The sequence below is a fragment of the Ursus americanus genome, chromosome 3 (genome assembly GCF_024610735.1).
Source record: "Ursus americanus isolate L20-20 chromosome 3, mUrsAme1.1.p, whole genome shotgun sequence".
NCBI lineage: Eukaryota > Metazoa > Chordata > Mammalia > Carnivora > Ursidae > Ursus > Ursus americanus.
The window spans coordinates 83,427,599-83,447,655 of NC_142129.1; the positions used below are offsets into that span (position 1 = coordinate 83,427,599).

The 20,057-nt window shown below is 38.2% G+C and overlaps 1 protein-coding gene across 2 annotated transcripts in view; it reads right to left on the bottom strand.

Moving 5' to 3' along the window:
* The window catches only part of RELN (reelin), a 482,353-nt gene that overhangs the window by 221,145 nt on the left and 241,151 nt on the right, over positions 1-20,057 (bottom strand). For both annotated transcript variants that reach the window (XM_087861166.1, XM_087861167.1), the window contains exons 7-8: positions 19,405-19,501; positions 14,250-14,301 (exon numbers count right to left, since the gene is read on the bottom strand). In XM_087861166.1, the coding sequence (XP_087717292.1) occupies positions 14,250-14,301; positions 19,405-19,501 (149 nt within the window). The remainder of the gene's footprint in view (positions 1-14,249; positions 14,302-19,404; positions 19,502-20,057) is intronic.

Consider the following 20,057-nt stretch of genomic DNA (forward strand, 5'->3'; position numbering starts at 1 on the left):
CCACCAACACAGAGACTGACACTCTTTTTTTAAAAATTTAGAGAGAGAAATAGAGAGATAGTATAAGTGGGGGGAAGGGCAGAGGGAAGAGAGAATCTCAAGCAGACTCCCCGCTGATCACAGAAGCCTGATGACGTGGGGCTCAATCTCATGACCCTGAGATCATAACTGGAGCCAAAATCAAGCATTGGACGCTTAATTGACTGGGCTACCCAGGAGCCCTGAGACTGACACTCTTATAGGAAGAGCCGGGGGGCAGCTCATTTGCTCTCTCATGCTGAGATCTGTTTGGGTGACTTGATTAAGTTAACCACAGTTGGTTGAATAAAGATATGGTAAGTACTTTGATATTTCTTTGGGGGCTGCCTTAACTAAAACAGACATCACAACCATATGTTCAGACAAAATGCATTCCTACTTAACTCATAGTTCGTTCTTGTCACCAAGTGCTAGGATTTAGGATCACTGGGAAGGTCCTTAAGAGTCATGAAGATGTTTACTCTCACTTTACAAACCAGTTGCCAGAGGTCCAGACAGCCCTCAGCACTTGCCCAAGGTTATGTGGCAAGGTCAAATGGCAGAGAATGACCATATGGGCTGACTCCCGATCCAGTGCTCTTTTCCCTTCCCTGTTTATACCAACAGCAAAAGTTATCTATCAATAAAAATGACCCTTAAAGACATGGAAACATGCTGTACAATATTACAAATGTAGGAGCACCTGGGTGGCTCAGTTGGTTAAGTGTCTGCTTTTGGCTCAGTCATGATCTCAGGGCCCTGAGATCGAGACCCACATCGGGCTTTCCACTCAGCGGAGAGTCTGCTTCTCCTTCTCACTCTCCCTCTGTGCTCTCCTCTCTCTCTCGCAAATAAATAAAATCTTTAAAAAAATATATTACAAATGTAAAGAATACATGGTTTAAAATATCTACATTGAAAAAGTATTAGATTTGGGTTAATAATTTATTGGGAATCAGAACCCTAGCTGCAGCAGTATGTAGAAATCTCCATGGTCCTTAAATATGACTTCTGAGATAAGCAGAACAAGGGAATGTTTATCAGAATGTAAACACGTATTCATCAATAGAACATATATAAACGTAATGCTCAATTCTAACATGTTGGTATAGACAGGAACAGTGTAGACAGAACTGGATTTACTTTGAAGCTGATGAAGCTCAAGCTTCAGGGCTCCTTCCCTTTGTGAGCAACTCCCAAGGCTCTGGGAAGATCTCTAGAAATGTGTTCAAATGACCATGTTTTATAATATTTGCTACTTTTTTTTTAAAGATTTTATTTATTTATTTGAGAGACAGCAAGCAGACAGCACAAGCAGGAGAGGGAGAAGCAGACTCCCCGCTGAGCAGGGACGCTGACTCCAGGCTCAATCCCAGGACCCCAGGGATCATGACCTGAGCCGAAGGCAGACGCTAAACTGACTGAGCCACCCAGGCGCCCCAATATTTGCTACTGGTTAAGACCACCATCTCCATTCTGACTATTCCCTCACCATATTCCCCTCATGTTGGACGGTGTTGGAGTGGCCATGGCTGCTTTCGAGATTCAGCTAAGGGGAAGTTGAGTTTGAAAACAGGTTATTTTGGTTTAGTGCAATATGGTTATGTAGTTATGGAGGTCACTTCTATTTCATAGTGTAGTCATTCTCAGCATAGAAAGAACTTCCAGGGGCACCTGGTGGTTCAGTCGGGTAAGTGTCTGCCTTCGGTTCAGGTCAGGATCCTGGGGTCCTGGGATCAAGTCCCGCATTGGGTTCCCTGCTTAGCAGGCAGTCTGCTTCTCCCCCACCCCCAACTTCTGCATGCTCTCTCTCTCAAATAAATAAATAAAATCTAAAAAAAAAAAAAAAAGAAAGAAAGAGCTTCCAGGAACACTCCTACTGTCCACTGTGCTGATGCACTGCATTGTGACTCAAGGACAATGGTGAAAAAGTGTTTACTGAGTGATGACAAGTCAAGAGTAGTTAAGCCTACTAACAGCAAGAAAAGTTAAAAAGCCCTGAAATCTTAGGGTTCATACCTGAAAGAAATAAGAAAGATTTTTCAATGTGATGATGATCCTATACGTTTAAATGACATCATCAATAAGAAGTTTGAAGGTAAAATGTTAATAATTACCAAAAAAAAAAAAAAACCCTCTGACCCACCAAGTCAGAAGCAGAATTATCTTTCAATTCCCTCTATAGAAAATACTGTAAAATTGTCATTTGAAGAGGTGATTTGAGAATATGCAGCCAAAAATTCCAAGGAAAAAAAGTATTACAGTGCATTTCAGTTAGTTAACAAAGATATTATGTTGTATTTCTGGATTTGTGATTTTGGGGTATTGTTAGCTTCTAAAAATTTGTTGTGATTTCTTTTCTCATTCTAAATAAATACATTTGCACCTAATTTTGAATGTGTGGTTTTGTATGTTTTTCTTTAAAGAGATCCTAGCCCTTTTCCCAAATTGTATAAGCTTCAAATATGGACTCAAAATCTGAACCCATCCCTGTTCAAGAACACATACTTCATCCTCCCTCCTACATTTCATAAATGTCTTAAATCACAGGTCCTAAAGCACTAGATTAGTCTAGATTACATAGTACATTTTCTACTTTGCTTAGCATAGCACATTCAAACAATAAATGTATTTTAATGCAGGACAACTTTTAAAAAGAGAATGAGAAGTTATCATTTCTTCTCTGTTACTTAAGGCAGGTTTGGCTCAATGAAAACATTCTTAAAAGGAAATGATCATTATCACTGCATTAAGATTGATGAATCGACTTTAAAATAATTGTTTTCTCACACTAGCCATGTGCCACTCACTTTTGGCCTCTGTTGAAGATGAACCTGAATGAAACCTACGTTGACCTTCATGAACCTCAGGGGCTCAGCAAAAGTCCCAGAGAACCTGTAACTTCTGGGCCTTGCTTAACTGGAGTGCTTCTGTGCAGTGCTGGCTGAGAAAATCTGCATGTGCTGTTAGAGTTTATAATGTCAGGAACACACGAACACATGAGCAAGTAGCAATTACGTGTCAGTGCATGAAGCCCCTAGTAAGCACTTGGAAAGCCTGTCCATTGTGCATTAGCCCATTAAGCACAACATACGTGTATGGAGATTACAAACAGCTCCTAGGGCCAGGAAGTTTCCCAAATTCACAAATGAACTTTCCTCTTTCTCCCCATCTCTCTTGGGTGGTGGTGCCATAAAAACAAAGAACTTAAAAGTTGCTTAATGTGGTATAAAATCAAGGCCACTTAAAAAAACAGAAGTATTAGTAATTTCTTCTATTAAGAATTTAAGATTTATCTCCTTCTTCAGAATAATAGCCACACAGGCCCATAATTACCCTTGAGGTATGACAAATTTCAGGATCCAAATTACTTATATAATTAATGTATGGACTTCACAAAGGTGATGTGGTGCATATAACCACATGTTCTGCAGCATCCCCAGCAAAGTCTGGGGCAACGCTCTGCAATCACATTAGTATTTCTGCAGTGAAATGCATGAAGAGCCCATAAGTAGTATAAATAAAGATTATAAATAGCTTTAAATTATTTCAAGTCAGGATTTGCTGACAGATGAATCCAGGTCACGTTAGGCTTTGCCATCATGCTTTTTTTTTTTTAATGGGCTTGCGGTATTTTTTTTCCCCCAAGTTTTTTTTGTAATATGGAATTACAGATCAGGGATGGTGAGCCTGTATTTCAAGGAGCTCTATTTCCTTTTACTCTTATGGTAGAAGGATCAATGATACGTTTTTAGTCTCCCAACGCCTGGGTCGTTTTATTTTTATTTGGTTATGCCCTTCACAAAGCCCAGGACTTTTCAAAGTAAATCAGAACAGAAACAATAGAAAAAGCTACTGTCCTCTCGGGAAGCTGCCTCTTTCCTCAAAGCTTGTGTGAAAAACAAGCTGTCTTTTAAAATGTCGCACAGAGCCATGGAAGGAGGAGAGAACGGATCTCACGAAATTTATGGATGGGGAAGAGCACCGCCAGAAATCATGCCTCTAGAGAGCAGAGTGGGGGCCCATAAATACTGAACGCTTGAGGAGAACTCGGACAGAGCCCTGCTGAGGATTCCTGCCGCCCAAGTGCTGCCGCTGCCATTACTCAAAATTCAGACCTCAGAGACACGCAGGGCTCAGGAGCCGCATGCAAACCTCAGCATTTGATAGAGAAAGATCATAAAGTTGTGAAATGGATGCAATCTGGTTACTTAGAACTCCCTGCTATGACTGGTGCAGACCTTAACAGGAGCAACACATCTTTTCATCTTTTCAAGGGAGATAAATGGAAGACAGGACCATTAACTCGTGGTTGAGGTGATGGAAAGAGAGAAGAGATGAATGGGGAAGTTTTAGAGGAGCTTTTAAAAAGCTAGACACCATCATTCCCAGGGGATAGGACATGTTACTACAGGCGAAGGCATTCAAGAAAGGGACTTGCCTCATTCTATATTGTGAAAAATGGGAGGAAGCATGCGAACATATTGATAAAATAGGCAGTTGCGGCAGTTATCTACCCTCTTCTTGCTAAGAGTGATTTTTGAGGACAGGACTACTCACTGAGAAAATAATCTCGCTGTATGCAAAAGCATCAAGAAACACAGGAAAGGCTTATTTGCTCCTTTGGAATTCATCTGCTTCAAAATAATTCTGCCATAAGCAGAACCATAGATCATTATTTATGCAGGTGACCGATATTTCTATTGTTTTACAAACTTCTGTTCAAATATTTTATTGGAGGCAGTTGTGCATGTTAATCTCCAGGAACAACAACAATGTAGAACAATGATTACATTACACTTAGATTTTTATTTCCTTTGTTACTGAGCCTGCCAGAAAAATCCTAATGGTACTAGCCCATGGCATCAAAATAATCTACTATAGAGCAACATGTTGATAATAAGTATAACAGTACTACCTGATGAAAAGTGCTTAAATGATGACTCCCAATTTAAAGAAAGGCTCTCATTTCCAGAATAACTGGTTTAATGTTTCTTAGCTTTCATGTTTGTTTTATTCCTCTCCTAGTACAAAAACCCCAACTTTATTAGCATTTATGTATTATGCATAATGTTTTCTTCTGTGGCATATCTACGTACGTTTGTTCCATTAGTTTGTAAATTGTGTAAAAAATGTAATCATGTTTATCCTCTAGTAGTGAGCCAGCTTCTTTGCCTTCTACTCTTTGAAACAAATTGTTTTTGCTGCTTCTTAGCTTCCTGTGCATCGGCTCTCCACAGAGCACTCTGAAATGCAGAATTCAAGGAAAAGGGGAAAAAAAATCTACCTGCAAAGGTGAGAGTTTGGCCCCATGTGGACTATTCTGCGAATTCTCAGACCACAGGCGGAAAATACGCATATGGAATGGCTCACAGGAAGTGCTGCTCTTGGCCGAGCCAGTAGTCTCCCCCGATCCTCGGAGGCAGCCGTTAGCTGCTGTCCCATGTCTGTCTACGCATCCTTCAGGCTCTCAGAAAGCACGGGCTTGATTCGCCTGGCCTGTGTCTCCACAGAGACAGCAGTTCCTGCCTTGCTGAAGTTCAGGGGCTGTAGCCAAAGGGGCAGCAGTCTGATTTGTGGGTGAGAGGCAGGCAAGGAAAAAATGGTTACCACATCGGATAATGCTTTGTGGCAGCCCCGAGAAGCATCCTGGGGCTTCTGGGTCCCAAATGACAGGGAGGGGAATTGTGACTGAAAGGAGCCCACAGATATGACTTTAATTAAGAACAGGTCCATTCCGCATGAGAGGAAATCCTCAAATAACTCTTAGATCTGTCAAGAGCAAATGAATTCAATTTTGGTAAAATACGATGACCGAAGTTGAGATCAATCATTATTTTATTAATGAAAATGGTCAGTTTAGAGAAATCGACATATCCAAAATCTTTGTCTCAAAAATCAAGTAATCAATTGAATATAGAAATCTGGAGTTTACGTCTATACCTCTGTCTCACCCACACACACAAAAAATAGCCTTTGGCGGGGAATTTAGCATATTTTTAACCGAAGAAGCATATTTCAAGGACAGTACTATAAGAAGGACCAGTATATGGAAGGGAAATTTCCATTTTAAGAATCTACTAAAGACTGATATTAAGGATTAAGAGAGGTCAAATAAAGTACAGCAGTAAAATTCTTCAAAAATATTCTGTACTTACACTAAAAACAGGTTTCCTTTAAACTCGAAAAACCTCTCTTACTATGTAGAAAAAGAGCTGGGTTTTAAAAGCAACTTGTCCTCACCTTCCGTTTTATATTTGGTTATTAGAATGAGGCTACTGGCAATAACTTCTGTTTTGACTGACTTTATTAGTAAACAGGCTACTGGATCTACAAACCTTTCTCTCTGAATAAATGTGACAGTACGTGATTTATTGTACTTAATATTTTGCCCCTTAGTCACTTCCTTGGCTGAAATCCCCAAACCTCATTAGGTGACTTCTTTCGGTTTATGGCAGATGGACAATGACCACAGGATATAAAATGAACAGCTGTCCTCCTCCCCTTTTGTACCTTTCTCCCTTTCAGTCCTATCCCCGTTCCCTCACTTCCAAAATATTTATATTTTTTCCTCTTTACCACCGCTCCTATCATAAGGAAGAAAGGAACCAATTCTTTCTCAATTTATGGAACACCATGCTATTTCCAACTACCTTTGGATGTCCACCCCCTTTGCATGTTTCCTCCCAAGCCCACAGCGTAGAGCTTTCATCAGATCCTATGCTGGGAGAAACATAAGGAAGAGAAATGCAAAATGTGTCAGGCTTTGCCAGGTTCCCTGCCAAGCAGTCCTCCTTTTCCCAGGGCCAAGGCCATACAACCTAGCCCTAGTGGTGAGATCTGGCTCGTTCTGTGGGAGGACTGATCCCCACCTTAGGCAGCAGGTGTTAAGTACTGCCCCTCCCCACCCCAGCAATCTGGAAACTCAGCATTACCACCCTTGCTGCAGTTCTGGCTTTGACCTTGATCTTCAGGTCTTAGATGGCCTCTGCCTTGTTCCCCTGCCAGCTTCCATCTCTCTAACCTTCATGGGTGGTGCTTTGGAGCAGTCCTACTCCTGCTCTTATCAGTCTCCGTCCCAAATGATAAAGTCCTGCCTCTGGACCTCCCTCTGTCTGGATTTTCCAACACACTCTGCTCTCACTCTCCTCTGTAGTCTGCACCCCATCCTTGGCTTCTTCTCACATGTGGACTCTTCCCACACCCTCACCTATTTGATAAATACAGTCCTTGCAGGCTGAGCAGTGTCTTGGATTTGGCTTTCTCCACAGTGCATGCACACACACCACATTATATGCAGCATACATCCTAAAGATCTCTCTGAGAGAAGAAGTCTTGATCAAGAGGCCTTGATTGAGAAGAACATGATAGTTGCTGGCTTGGATCAGGTTCTCATATTGCCCATGGATTTCATTCAGCATGCTCCCTTGCCTTGGCAGGCCAGAGTGGGTATAGTTTTGCACCAGTGTGGAACATCACTAAGTCTCTTTCCTAACCTATGAATGAGATCCAACATAGTCCCCAGTTAGTTCGAGTTGTGAGCAAAATTCTGCCCTCTAAACCAAGAGGGATACTTGTACACTACTTAGCCCTCAAGGGCTTTAAAGATTTAAGCTTTAAAGGGTGCAAGTGGATGTGCACAAATGTGTATAAATGTGTATACACCAAAGCAGAGTGAAGTAGGTGTGATAATATAGAGAAGTGAGAATCAGAGATATCAGGCTAGGAGAGATCACTTAGTCTATACCAATGACTGGTTTCTCCTCATCCTCTAATTTACTGCTTTTATGCCTTCTACTAGAACAGTCCTCAATAAATTTTAGTGGAACATATTTATGAATGAATCGTTGATATTTATGTTTTAAGCCTCATCAAGCAGAGTGACAAAGAATTAAATATTTCAAACGGAAAAGGGCATAGTATCTTTTAAATTGCATTTTAATTCATATAATGATAATTATTCAGTTATCAGTTTTAATTATTAAAGAACACTTATAATTAATCTCAACAATCTTTGCCAGAACTTTATGCTTAGTAGGTAGTATTTTACAATATTTGAGAATGTTCCCTTTTATAGCTTAAAACAGGACTTAAGAATTTTGGGTGAGATGGATTTGAAATATATATAATAAAGTTTATTTAAACTGGTCTTTTAAAATATACATTCCCTGAAAAGGAACAGGTCAATTCCAGGATGAAGAAGCAGGATAACCTGAATTATAATTAGTTCCAAACCTTTATTTATCGAATTTAGATAACACACAAGTGTTCTATATAAAAGGTTTCACTTTTTGTGTTAATATAGACCTTTGAAGATCTAAAACTCAAGTCATAAATGAATCTTATTTTAATATCTTCTATATCCAAGAATCTTACACTCAATAAACATGTTATTTAACCTTAAATTCATATGTATTAAACTAATTTCACCATTAAATTTTTCTAAACTTCTGTATTTTATTAATATTTGTTTTGAGCTCAAGTCATCAGAGATTTTGATCATCTCATACTCAGAGATTATGTTTTTAGAAGAGGTTTTCACTATTTCATAACAAATTCTCCAAGGTTTTACTCACTTACCAAGGAGAGTGACTCCTGAAAAAAAATGAGAGTCTAATTTAGAAACATATCTCAGGAAGCTCACAGAGGAAATGAGCAATAATTCCTACCAAGACATGGAGGGCTCAATTTCTCCTTCCTCTGAATTAGCTGTCCTAAGCTGTCCTAAGAGTAGAGAGAGACGTTCTCTACTGGATCAAGTTCTGAGTAATTAAGATGTTTATGAATTAGGCTTGAGGGAAAAGCTGCTTCCCTTATGCTAAATGCAATATAATACCTCATACAAGTAGCATTTTATTCACTGTACCTGTTTAAGAAAAAATAATACCAGCTCTCTTTTCTTTTACAAAGCAATCTTCCAATTTACCATTAATAGCACCTCTAACTTTCCTTATTTTCTATTTTTATTTTTCAAAATACACTCATACAAAGTGAGAAGCTCTCATTTATCTCAGAGAGTCTAGCACATATAGTACATAAGAGAACAGATCAGGCCTAAGGACATTTTCATATTTTAATCCATAAAAGTAAAACATTTATGATTTAATGACTATCCCATGTCTTGAGATGGTTAAAAACAAACAAAAAAGATATTTAAAAAAATGCCCACAGAAAACCCCAGATCTTTAAGATATTCATAAGTAAAGCCAAAGAAAAAAGGAACTAATTCTATAAAGTATGAACAAGTAATAGATTCCAGCTAGTTCATTAATAACAAACTGATAAATACATGGATATATATTACTCTCCACTGGCTTCACTAAAAGCATAGTTTATTGGTGATTTTATGTTTCCTTCTAGGTCAACTTTTCCATTGATTGAGGTCTTCAGATCACCATGCCCAAATCCTCTCTTGGCATGAAATGTCCACATCGAACCAACTTAGCACTTGGTTACATACTATTACAGATGTCTCTGTAATAGTTACTTTTTGTCACTCAGGCCAGAAATATTTATGAGCATCTACTTGTTTTGAGTCCCTGGGCTAGGCGCTGAGACTATCATGATGGTCAAGACAGATTTATCTCCCAAGCCAAACTCTGTTCTTCATGGCATATGTTTTTAAATGCTTTACCTTAAATCCCCATTTGGCCTCCAAATTCTATTAATCTGAATAAAGAGCTAAGCTAAACTGAACAAGCATAATACTTGGCAAGATCTTATTGAGCAAGTCAACGCAGATTTATATCAAGGAAGAGACAAGTCCACTCTGAACACAACTGTCCAAATGATCTTTCTTAAGAATTAATTTCATTATATTTTTGTATTGCTCAAGAGAGAAAGAGGCCATTTCTGACTTCTGTTGACTATTCAGGATGCTTAAAACCCCCGCCGATATAGATTAACTCTTCAAATGGACACAATTTTATCTGACATTGATCATAGTCACCCCCTGGTCAGCCCTTCTGCTCCGGGAGGGCACTCACATTCCCATCTTGTATCTTGCTTGTGTCACTCTGTCTCCTCACCTGGAAAACCTTTGTCCCTTCTAGTGACTCATGTCGTTGGCTTTCAGGGATTCTCCTAAGAAGCCTTCCTGACCTGCTCTACTCTGCAGGACCTGCCACCATGGGGACCTGCACACATGTCCATCTCTGTTTATAGCATTCTGGCAGTTCCCTAGAGGTTTCCTGCTCTGGATGTATCCAGAGCCTTCTATCAAACCGCTAAGCATGGTAAAAACCCTCTGTTTTCCTTTTTTTTTTTTTTTTTGTCTTTCTATAGTTAGCTCAGGAAAGGGCTGGGCACACAGCAAATACTCAGTCAAATCTTGTGAAGTGAATGAACCATATGAAGCATTATCAGCCCTTCCCTTGGACCCAGGATCCTGTCTGAGAAAGCAGAGTTTGGAGGCATCTGTAAGATAACGGTTTGCAAGGACATTGTCTCAAATTTTTCTTCCTATCCCAGAGGAAATCTAAAGGAAACGGGTAAATGTCTCTAAGGCTACAACCATAAATTCCACCAGGTGACTCTAATGAAGCAAGTGAGGATTGCGGCAGATCAATGCTTCAGCACAGAAATGGATATGAGACCTTTCATTGGAGTGGAAAAATGAAAAGTTCGTCTACAAACATTTTAGGACACTTTTCAAGATGGTTTAGGTATTGATAACTTGATAAATTTCAGGTTGTGGAGCTGTGTTTTCAGGATGCTTTAACTTTAAAGTTCATTTGGTTAAGACAGCCTGTATGTTTATGCATATATTTACACGTGTGTGTGTGTGCACATGTCTGTGTGTGTATATGTATAGATATTTAGAAAGGGCTGGGAGACGATTGCTGTGAAACAGTGGCAAGATAGAGTTTATTTGATATGCTTAGTAATTTAAGACATTTCTGTACACATAGCTCTGGGGTACTTGGATAACACTTGTGATGGAACTGAAAATATTTACAAGAGCAATATAAAAGGATCAAGGTAATAACTTATTCAATTGTGGCTATATGTCCATAATTGTGAACATAATTCACCACGAAAGCCATGAATAATGACAGAATTCCCCAGAAAATTGTCCGTATTGCATCTGAATCATCACACTAAACAATGAACATTTAACATCCTTAAGGAATTCCAAGGAAGGACACTAAATCTGACTGACCATATTGAACCATTAGTATAGATTTGGATAATTCCACAATCCACAAAGAAATATAAATGTTGGATTGTCTACACAGTGTTGTTTTTTTTTTTTTATAACACAGGCAATATAATTTTTGAACTGAGTATAAACGCATTGGCTGCTACTTAACTCTGCATTTGCTTTTTTGGTATTTGGTTATCGTGGTACTTAAAGCTCAGGATGAAATCACACGATTACAACATCTCTGGAATCTGTGTGTGTGCCCTCGTTTAGTCCCCACACCATCCATATAAAAAGAATGATGCTACCCAAGCACTCATAACGAGTTACACAAAACCATTTCTGAAAAGTTGTGCTCACCCTACTGTATTGACCATTTACCCCCATAGGCCATACAGCTAATGGTTTGCCACTACATTGTTTCCTGGCCACCCTAATCCTTCTTAGTTCCCAAGATTTTTATTCTCAAAATGCAGTAAGCAAATTCCCCAGTGAAATCCTAAGCAATAAGTTATAATTCTTCACTAAATATTTTGTTTCTGATGAAACCAGAGAAGGAGACAAACCATAAGAGACTCTTAACCATAGGAAACAAACTGAGGGTTGCCAGACGGGAGGTAGGTGGGGGATGGGGTAACTGGGTGGTGGACATTGGGGAGGGTATGTGTTGTAATGAGCACTGGGTATTATATAAGACTGATGAATCACAGACCTGTACCCCTGAAACCAATAACACATTATGTGTTAATTAATTGAATTCAAATTTAAAAATGTTTTTTAAAAAATTAAAATAAAATAAATATTTAGTTTCATTTCCAAACAATGACATGTTAAAATTTCTCTTTTGAGGGGCGCCTGGGTGGCTCAGTCGTTAAGCGTCTGCCTTTGGCTCGGGGCGTGATCCCAGCGTTCTGGGATCGAGCCCCACATCAGGCTCCTCCACTGGAAGCCTGCTTCTTCCTCTCCCACTCCCCCTGCTTGTGTTCCCTCTCTCGCTGGCTGTCTTTCTCTCTCTGTCAAATAAATAAATAAAATCTTTAAAAAAAAATTTTCTCTTTTGATTCTAAAACTGCCACTCAAAAAAGATTTCTAAGTATTTTTTTAGATATAAACTTGAGATATTTTTATCTGTCATCTATCCATCTACTTATCTCTTCCAACTTCCTGATTCTGTTACTCTAACCTAGGATTCAAATCCACGCTTTAAATAATACAAGCAGCTCTCTGGCCTGGTAGGCAACAGTCTTTGGTTTGCAGTGAAGTCAAGGGCTCTTACTAAGTCATATGTTTGGGGCTAGTCCCAAGCCCTTGGTCATGATGCTTGTTCTGGCTTTGGGATCTTGGGCACCAGACCCTGTATCCTCTGAGTAGCTCCCCTTCCCAGCCCTTTATCATCAGCTCTGTTGCTCATGGTAGGGTGATATTAAAAGGAGAGGAAATTAATCCCTGCCAGCTCCACAGTATACTCTTTACTATTAAAAAAATAGAGTGGTTTTTTTTTTGGTCCCCTTTAAGGTAGGATAATTTCATTGGTGCTGGAATAAAATTCCTACCTACCTTGAACAAAATTCAAATACTAGTAGAATTGTGAAGCATATATTTTAAAGAGGATTCTCTTGTATTCTTTACTTGGTAAGAAATAATATCTGAAATTAATGTTCATTGCCCTAACAAAAAAGTTTGGAATAAATACTTGGAATAGAGATAAACAGGAAAACATTTTCAGCACATTCTTTTATACTAACAGCATAGTAAGTTTAAACACATTGGTTCTGGTTACTTGCCTGTCATGCTAGAGTTTTTAAAAGAATTGTTTTTATAGCACCACAACTTTCAAAAATTGAACTTCACTTGTTTCTGATTATAAAAGTCTTACATGCTCATTACAGAACATTTGGGATACACTTGCTAACAGATCAAAGAAAACCCTCCTAAGAAAGACTCATTATCTTGTTTTTGCTAACGCTTTCCTTATGACCACATATGGACTTCTGAAGAGTCTGCAAATTGTTGTAGTCCTGCTATCGAAGTGAGAAGAAAACAACTCAAACTGTAATCAGGCAGTTTCGCATGAGACCTACAGAAGCTTCAGGGAGGCACACGGATGAGAGGGTGACAACCGCATAGCTTGAAGAAAACTACTCTCCTGCTCTCTGGCACAATCAAGCACAGTGAGCTCCTGGCTGGGAGAAGGCCACTTGGTGATCAGGACTCGGAAGCTACTGCGGGAAACGGTCCTTTTGCTTATGGTGGTTCTCCAAAGACAAGTGGCTGATGGGGTTGGGGGTGGGGAATGGGGCTGAAGGAAGCTCTCCCTCCCCTGTCCCCAAGCCCCAGCTGCCAGCAACTTCATAGACAAAGGCCGGGAGGAGGTCTCCATGCTACAGGGCTGAGATCAATAAGGCTGGCCCCCACCGAGAGGGCAGTATCTTTCTTTACCTAGAACATTCCTATTGGAAACTTGTCCATGTTATTTACTAACATATCCTTTGGAGATGAGAACAGAAGGTAATATAGACAGCAAAGCTGTACACGCTTGATCCAAAGGTACTTTATTTTACTGAATGCTTTGGGTAGGAATTTTTAGCTCACTGAAAAGAAATATTGCCAGATACAGTCATTTTAAAATTATCTATGTCTGAATTAAACATGGATTATTGATGTCAAACATGAAGCCCTAATTGGTTTCTCTCAGGGCACGATAATCATCTCTTTCACTATCAGCCAGTCAAGGTGCAGGAAATTTAACAGATTTCCGTCTTAATCTGAGCAAAACACAACCAGTCAGGTTAATTCTGCTCTAACAGTATCATCCCAATAATTCAAAATCCATATGTAAATCATTTTAAAACGTTTTGAATTATCTGTATCATTCTTAAATACCACTCCCTGCTGGAGAGAAGTGAGAACAGAACGCAGCATTTCCGATTTTTAATTTCATTTAAAAAACATTTAAAACTATTTATAGCAACGTTAAGACGGACTCTTCTCTAAATCGAAAAGCATTTGGCACTATGATCCAGGTGACAGACTATGATTAAAACAAACGCTTCCAAGTTAAATTGTTATAATTGCTAAAAACACTTACCAATGGAAAATTGGAGGACAGAGGCTGTTGTTGTATTAAGGCTTGTGGTAATCTAGAAAAAGGAATATATCAAATTAAGACCAGGCAGAAAGACAGGAGGAGAAAGAGGAAAGGGGATTGAAACGAGGAAAGAAAGGAGCCATAAACAGAGGTTATATTTATCCAGTGGTTAGCTTATTTTCATCACTATGTCTGAACATAGACACATTTCATGGTGTCCTGTGGGGAATAATGCTGTGAGATCCTGACTTAGACTCTCAGGGTCCTGCTGAAAACCGTTTTCAGTGTGATCTGTCAGGTAATCTTGTGAGGGCACTTAACACAGTCCCCTCCACTCACCCCTCAATGTCCCCTCCATCCTACACCAACAGATCTAGAGCCCAAAGCAAAGGCCATAAAAAGGTTCCCAAACAAAAACTGGGAGGTAAATTAAGAGGAAATGAGGAGAATAAGATTATTTTGAAAAGTAAATAGAAATACAACAGCTAAAGGGTATAGGATTTTGTCAGGGGACGATAAAATGTTCTAAAATTGATTGTGGTAATGATTGCATAATTTTGTGAATAAACTTAAAGCCTTCAATTCTATAATTTAAATGAATGAATTGTAGAGAATGTGGATTATTTCACAATAAAATTGTTACCTCTCCAAAAAAAGTAATCAAACTATGGGCCTAGAAATGTCCTTCTAATACATTTCTATTACTTTCCTTTAATCTCATGAAGAAGCACGCTTAAACAATTTTCCCCCTTCTAAAAGAGAAATGGTACCTGATTTAATTTTAAATAAATTTAAATTTTAAAAAATTATTTATTTATTCCGTGGAGCCGTGACGTTGACCCATACCAGTTCAAATGAGATGAGGATTAGGGTTCGCATTTTCAGTGACTCTCTTGTGGGGTTCCTGACCCCGTAAGCTAATGAATGGGATGCCTCCCATGACCGCACCTATAAATTACAAAGTGTACAACTATGTTTTCACCATGGCAAAACCAGGAAGCTGTCTTGCTTCTGCTTCTTATGTCATATTATCATCCTTACATTTATCCCTGCACCTTGTTGGCCCCCATGTGATGGAGTCCACAACTGTGGTAGGGTCAGGAGACATCCAGTTTATGAATCACTGTGGGAACTAGTGGAAAGAGGAGTGAGCAAGCCTCTTGTTTTGCCAGAATTCAGTTGAGCTGTGAGCATCCAAAGATCGGATGTGTGCTTCCCATTTCTCCAACATAATATGGAAAGATGACTGAATGTACGCTTTAAATATGTGACTTTAAAGTCCATGAGGAAGCAGGAAAGGTAAAAGAGGGGAAGGCAAGAGAGACATTTTATAAATTATTAGATTATCAGCATAGATATCAGCTCCTAACTGATTTTAACTGTAGCAAAAATCACTGATGTCAGGGCATCAGAGCAAATTCTCTGCTTAATTTAAATCCCTCATTATCACAGATTACCTGCTAAAAGAAAACTGGCCCACCATGCCCAGAGCTCTGTTTCCTGCTCTCTTCCCCTCAACCAGAGTCATTAGAGAAAAACGCACCAACAGAATTTTCTTTAAATAACTAGGATACTAGTTCTTTTTCAAGATTCCTTTAAAAGGAATCTGTCCCCCCCCCCCACACACAATTTTTAGAGTAGGTTCAAGTGTTTGTCTTCATGGTTTTTCCACTTAGATAATTTAATCTTACAGTCCAAAGAGGTACAAGAAAATTTTTAAAGTTTTCACATAAATTGAACGAATGCTCTTTCCACCTCTGATTTTCTATAACTGAGTAGATTCCCAGGTAAATCATGAAACACTCCTGAATATAAGTTCTTTGAAACAATGGTATCCTACGTAAGCTAAAAGCACCGTAGTTATTGCTAAGGCTGGTGCATGAAATATACTAGAGAGTCTGAGATGCTTATCCTGCTGGTCTAATAAATGACACAGTGTCGCCTGCATAATGAAGTTCCACAGACGTGACCGTGACTAGCAAACAGTACAGTGCTTGGAATATTGCCAAATTTCAAATTACATGTGCTAACCGAGAGTGAGTGACCCTGGACCTAGATTAGTCATTGATTCTACATTTTTTTTCTCCTCCACCAGGGAAGCTAAGGACTGATAGAATGGTTAACTTTCATTTCTCTACCTATACCCACTTACCTCATTATCATTATTAAAAGTGTTGGCTCCAAGGAATAGGAAAGATGAAGAGAAAAAAGTAACAGGAAGCATTACCTATAAAATCTGTTAACCTATGTTTACATTTGGGGATTATAAATTACTTCTTATCCTTGGATTCACATACGTAATTCTAGTTTGCAAAGTTATTAAGTCTTTACATCGGACATTCTGAAAAGGAAAAGGGTCTCCTACATGGCTTTGGATAAATAATACAGCGACTATGAATGTCTGACAGAACTTTTCTCCTACCAAATCTCAGTGGTCTTAAGTTATAAAATAGACCCCAAATCATAGAAAATTAGTAGGATCACAAAATGAATACGAGTTCGCTACAGGCTGAGGCGATTCATTCTGCACATCTTCCCTGCAAATTTTGGGGGGATTTGATCCTGTTTTAGCCCAAACTCCTCACTGCAACTAAAATGCATTTCCAAATATCTGAAAATAATTCAATAAGTAATTTCTTTCAAAAATAAACACAGGGGGTCACATAACCAACATGTCTCATGCTCTGAGAGAGCACATTTTCTCTTAAAGGACTGGATAAGTTAATTCCTCGTGACCTTCACTTCAGACCAGCAAAATGAATAAAGTTGGGGTATCACCACCCGAAATATGGGGACCTCACGGAGTTAAATAAAATGTGTGAGGGCTATAGCCACAGCATCAGTGGGGACATGAATGCCTGGTGTGCCCATGTGACAGCAGATGTCTCTCACCGACTCTGGCTTTTATTGAAATAAAATGCCATGTGACTGAATTCACAAAATGGAGATGCTCTTGCTGGCATTATAGAAGATATCACATTAGCCTATCAAGGTTCTTTGCCTGTGGTCCTTTGTTTCACAACTACAGTAAGAACTGAATTTATGAAAAAGAAGGCAAATTTGTTAAAAAATGATGTCTGGGGGCTGATACCTTTCATCAGTTCTCACGCACAACAGTTTTGACTGTATTCAGTCTTGAGTGCCAGGCAAATATCTGAATTTTAGTAAACATAATAGCATGTTAACTGACAACTGAATTCCTTTGTTTTCATTTGGTTGATCTGTCTTCTGTAAACACAACTTGGTACAATATATATTTTTGCTCCTGGGACACTAATAGAGTATAAAAATTATTGAAAATTAGAAGCTGCTACTGTGTAAAATGTGGATGTCATCCTGTCTTTATTAATGTATCTTCACTCTATTCCCTTGGAGTCCACAACACAATTCTTCGTACTTATGATGGGAATATAAATCTACATATGTCTTTTTTTTTTTCTTTCTTGGATGAAGAAAATTATTTCAAGTATTTTCTTTTTTACTTGAAAGGCTAATTTCACATTAATTATATAATACAATTCAAAACTAGCCCATTGGGTATATTAACTCTAATGTTAAATAACCTGAGAAATAGTGAAAACAGGATTAAAATACACATGGGTCGAATAAACTAGACACTTCAGTTTTTAGTTTAGAAACTGTAGAAATACGAATTCTGGCATTATTCTTAGATATGTTTATTTCTTATTTATCAGTAGAACAAAAAAGAACTTGCCAAGCATCTCCGAAATATTACCGAATGGGAGAACATTCTAAAAAAGGCATTTATTCTAAGCTCAATTAACTACAGTAAAATTTTATTTTGTTTTAAGGTTTATAGATAATTAATTAAGTCATGGTACATTATTTAAAATGCACAAGCAAATCTATTTTTTTCAAGAAGATCTTCACTACCAGAGTCACATTTGTCTGCAGGAATATTATAACACCTTGTGAGACTTGAATTATGAGCACCTATTATTTTAATTTGCATCCAATTAATTCTGTTTGTGTTCTAATTTCAGCTAAAAACTCTTCAATTTATCAATGTTCTGCAGCTCGTATCCTTAATAAATTAAATGTATCCATTGCCATGAAAGGGGTATTCAAGCAGCATAAAATAAGAACCATGTTATAAAAATTAATTGACTTTCACTTTGATAACTAAATCTTCTTCTAATTGCCTCGCTAGTTTTTCTTCCCTTTGTATTGTGGAAGCCAGACTTTTAGCCACTTTTAAAGTTAATGAATTTGAAACACAGTGTGCGATGTAGGGGTGAAAAATGCAACCTGTTACCTAAAAGCCCCATGATAAGGAAGATGTGGGAGAAAAAAGAAGCCCTAAAGCTCGAGCTGAAAATCAGAAAAGCAAAGCATAAGAGATGTTGTTGAGTAGAGCATTTCTCGCAAACGAATTGAGCCAGGAGTATAATATAACAATTGCTTTTATATCCTTGTTCAAGAATGTGAGATGTAGTCTTTCTGCCAGAACCAAGGAACAACAAAAGGCTCATTAGCCGCATGCTGATGGCTAGTGGTTTCATTGCTTTCAATTTAGGACGCTCATGTTTCATTTTACGTATGATCCAAGAACTTCCCTTTGGGAGGCAAAGTCTAATCAGTCTAAATTAAGGGAAAGTAACCTGCTCCTAAACAATTTGGCATAAACCAAAATTTGTTCAAAACTAGTTTATTCAGTGCACTTTTACTTTAAAAAAAAATCAGTCAAGTTCCTTTCTGGTTGGGACAAAAAGTTTTAAAATAATGTGATAAAGTTGCTCATTTAATATTTTTGGCTTGCAAAGACGGTTAAAAGTAAATCTTTATACAAGATTTAGAAAGCCATAAACCTTATTTAAATATGATATACATATATATGCGTGTCATCTATGTCACATGTATGTCGTACCCATATTTTTTAAAGCCATCTAATCATAATGATGCACGTGTATGCACTGATGCTGCCCATTTTATTAGTGAATTTTTTATTTTTACATTTGAAAATAAACTATAAACCACTGCTCCCTATTTTGAGATATGTGTAATAGGACTCATAATATAAATAATACTGCACATTTTCATATGACTTATAAGAGCATAAAAGAACCTTTTGTTGGCAAAAAGCTCCATAAAGATAGTGTATTTGGAATAATGTACATAAATAGCATGTACTTACCAATTCTCTCGGACCATATGGCTCACAGAAGGTGACAGCATTGCCATGCATAATTGCACCACACTGTTCTCCAGTCTCACAGTTGTTACATTCAACCCTGTGAGAACAGAGAATGCACCCCCAGTCTGAGAACTAAGTAGCACAAACTGGTTTATTGCTCAGGTAAGGAAAGATGTAAGTTACTGTTATTCGGTTCGAATCAACAATTTGAGGAAGGTTATACTTTTTTTGTATTGTGACATGTTTATGAAACATGAACCCAGGAAGGCTTGACCTTAAATCCCAGTTCTTTCGGTCACTTGAAGTGGTGGGCAAGTTATTTAATCTCCCAAAGTTTTGGTTTTCTCACCTGAAAATGAGGATAATAATACTGACCTAAATCTCACATGAGGATTAAACAAGATAGTGCATGAAACACAGAGTACAGAATCAATCTCCTAGTAGGCACTTAATAATGGCAGATGGTATTTTTACTGGTAATTACATATAATATGTACCATAGCCAATACAAGGATGTTTCCAAATATTAACGATAAGCAAAGTAATTTACACTTAGATAATGAACTAAAACTTGTTATCTCTGAAAACAAAAGATGTTTTGTCAATTCTAATTTTCTTTTGAGTTGTTATATGCATAAATGTTTAAAATTATT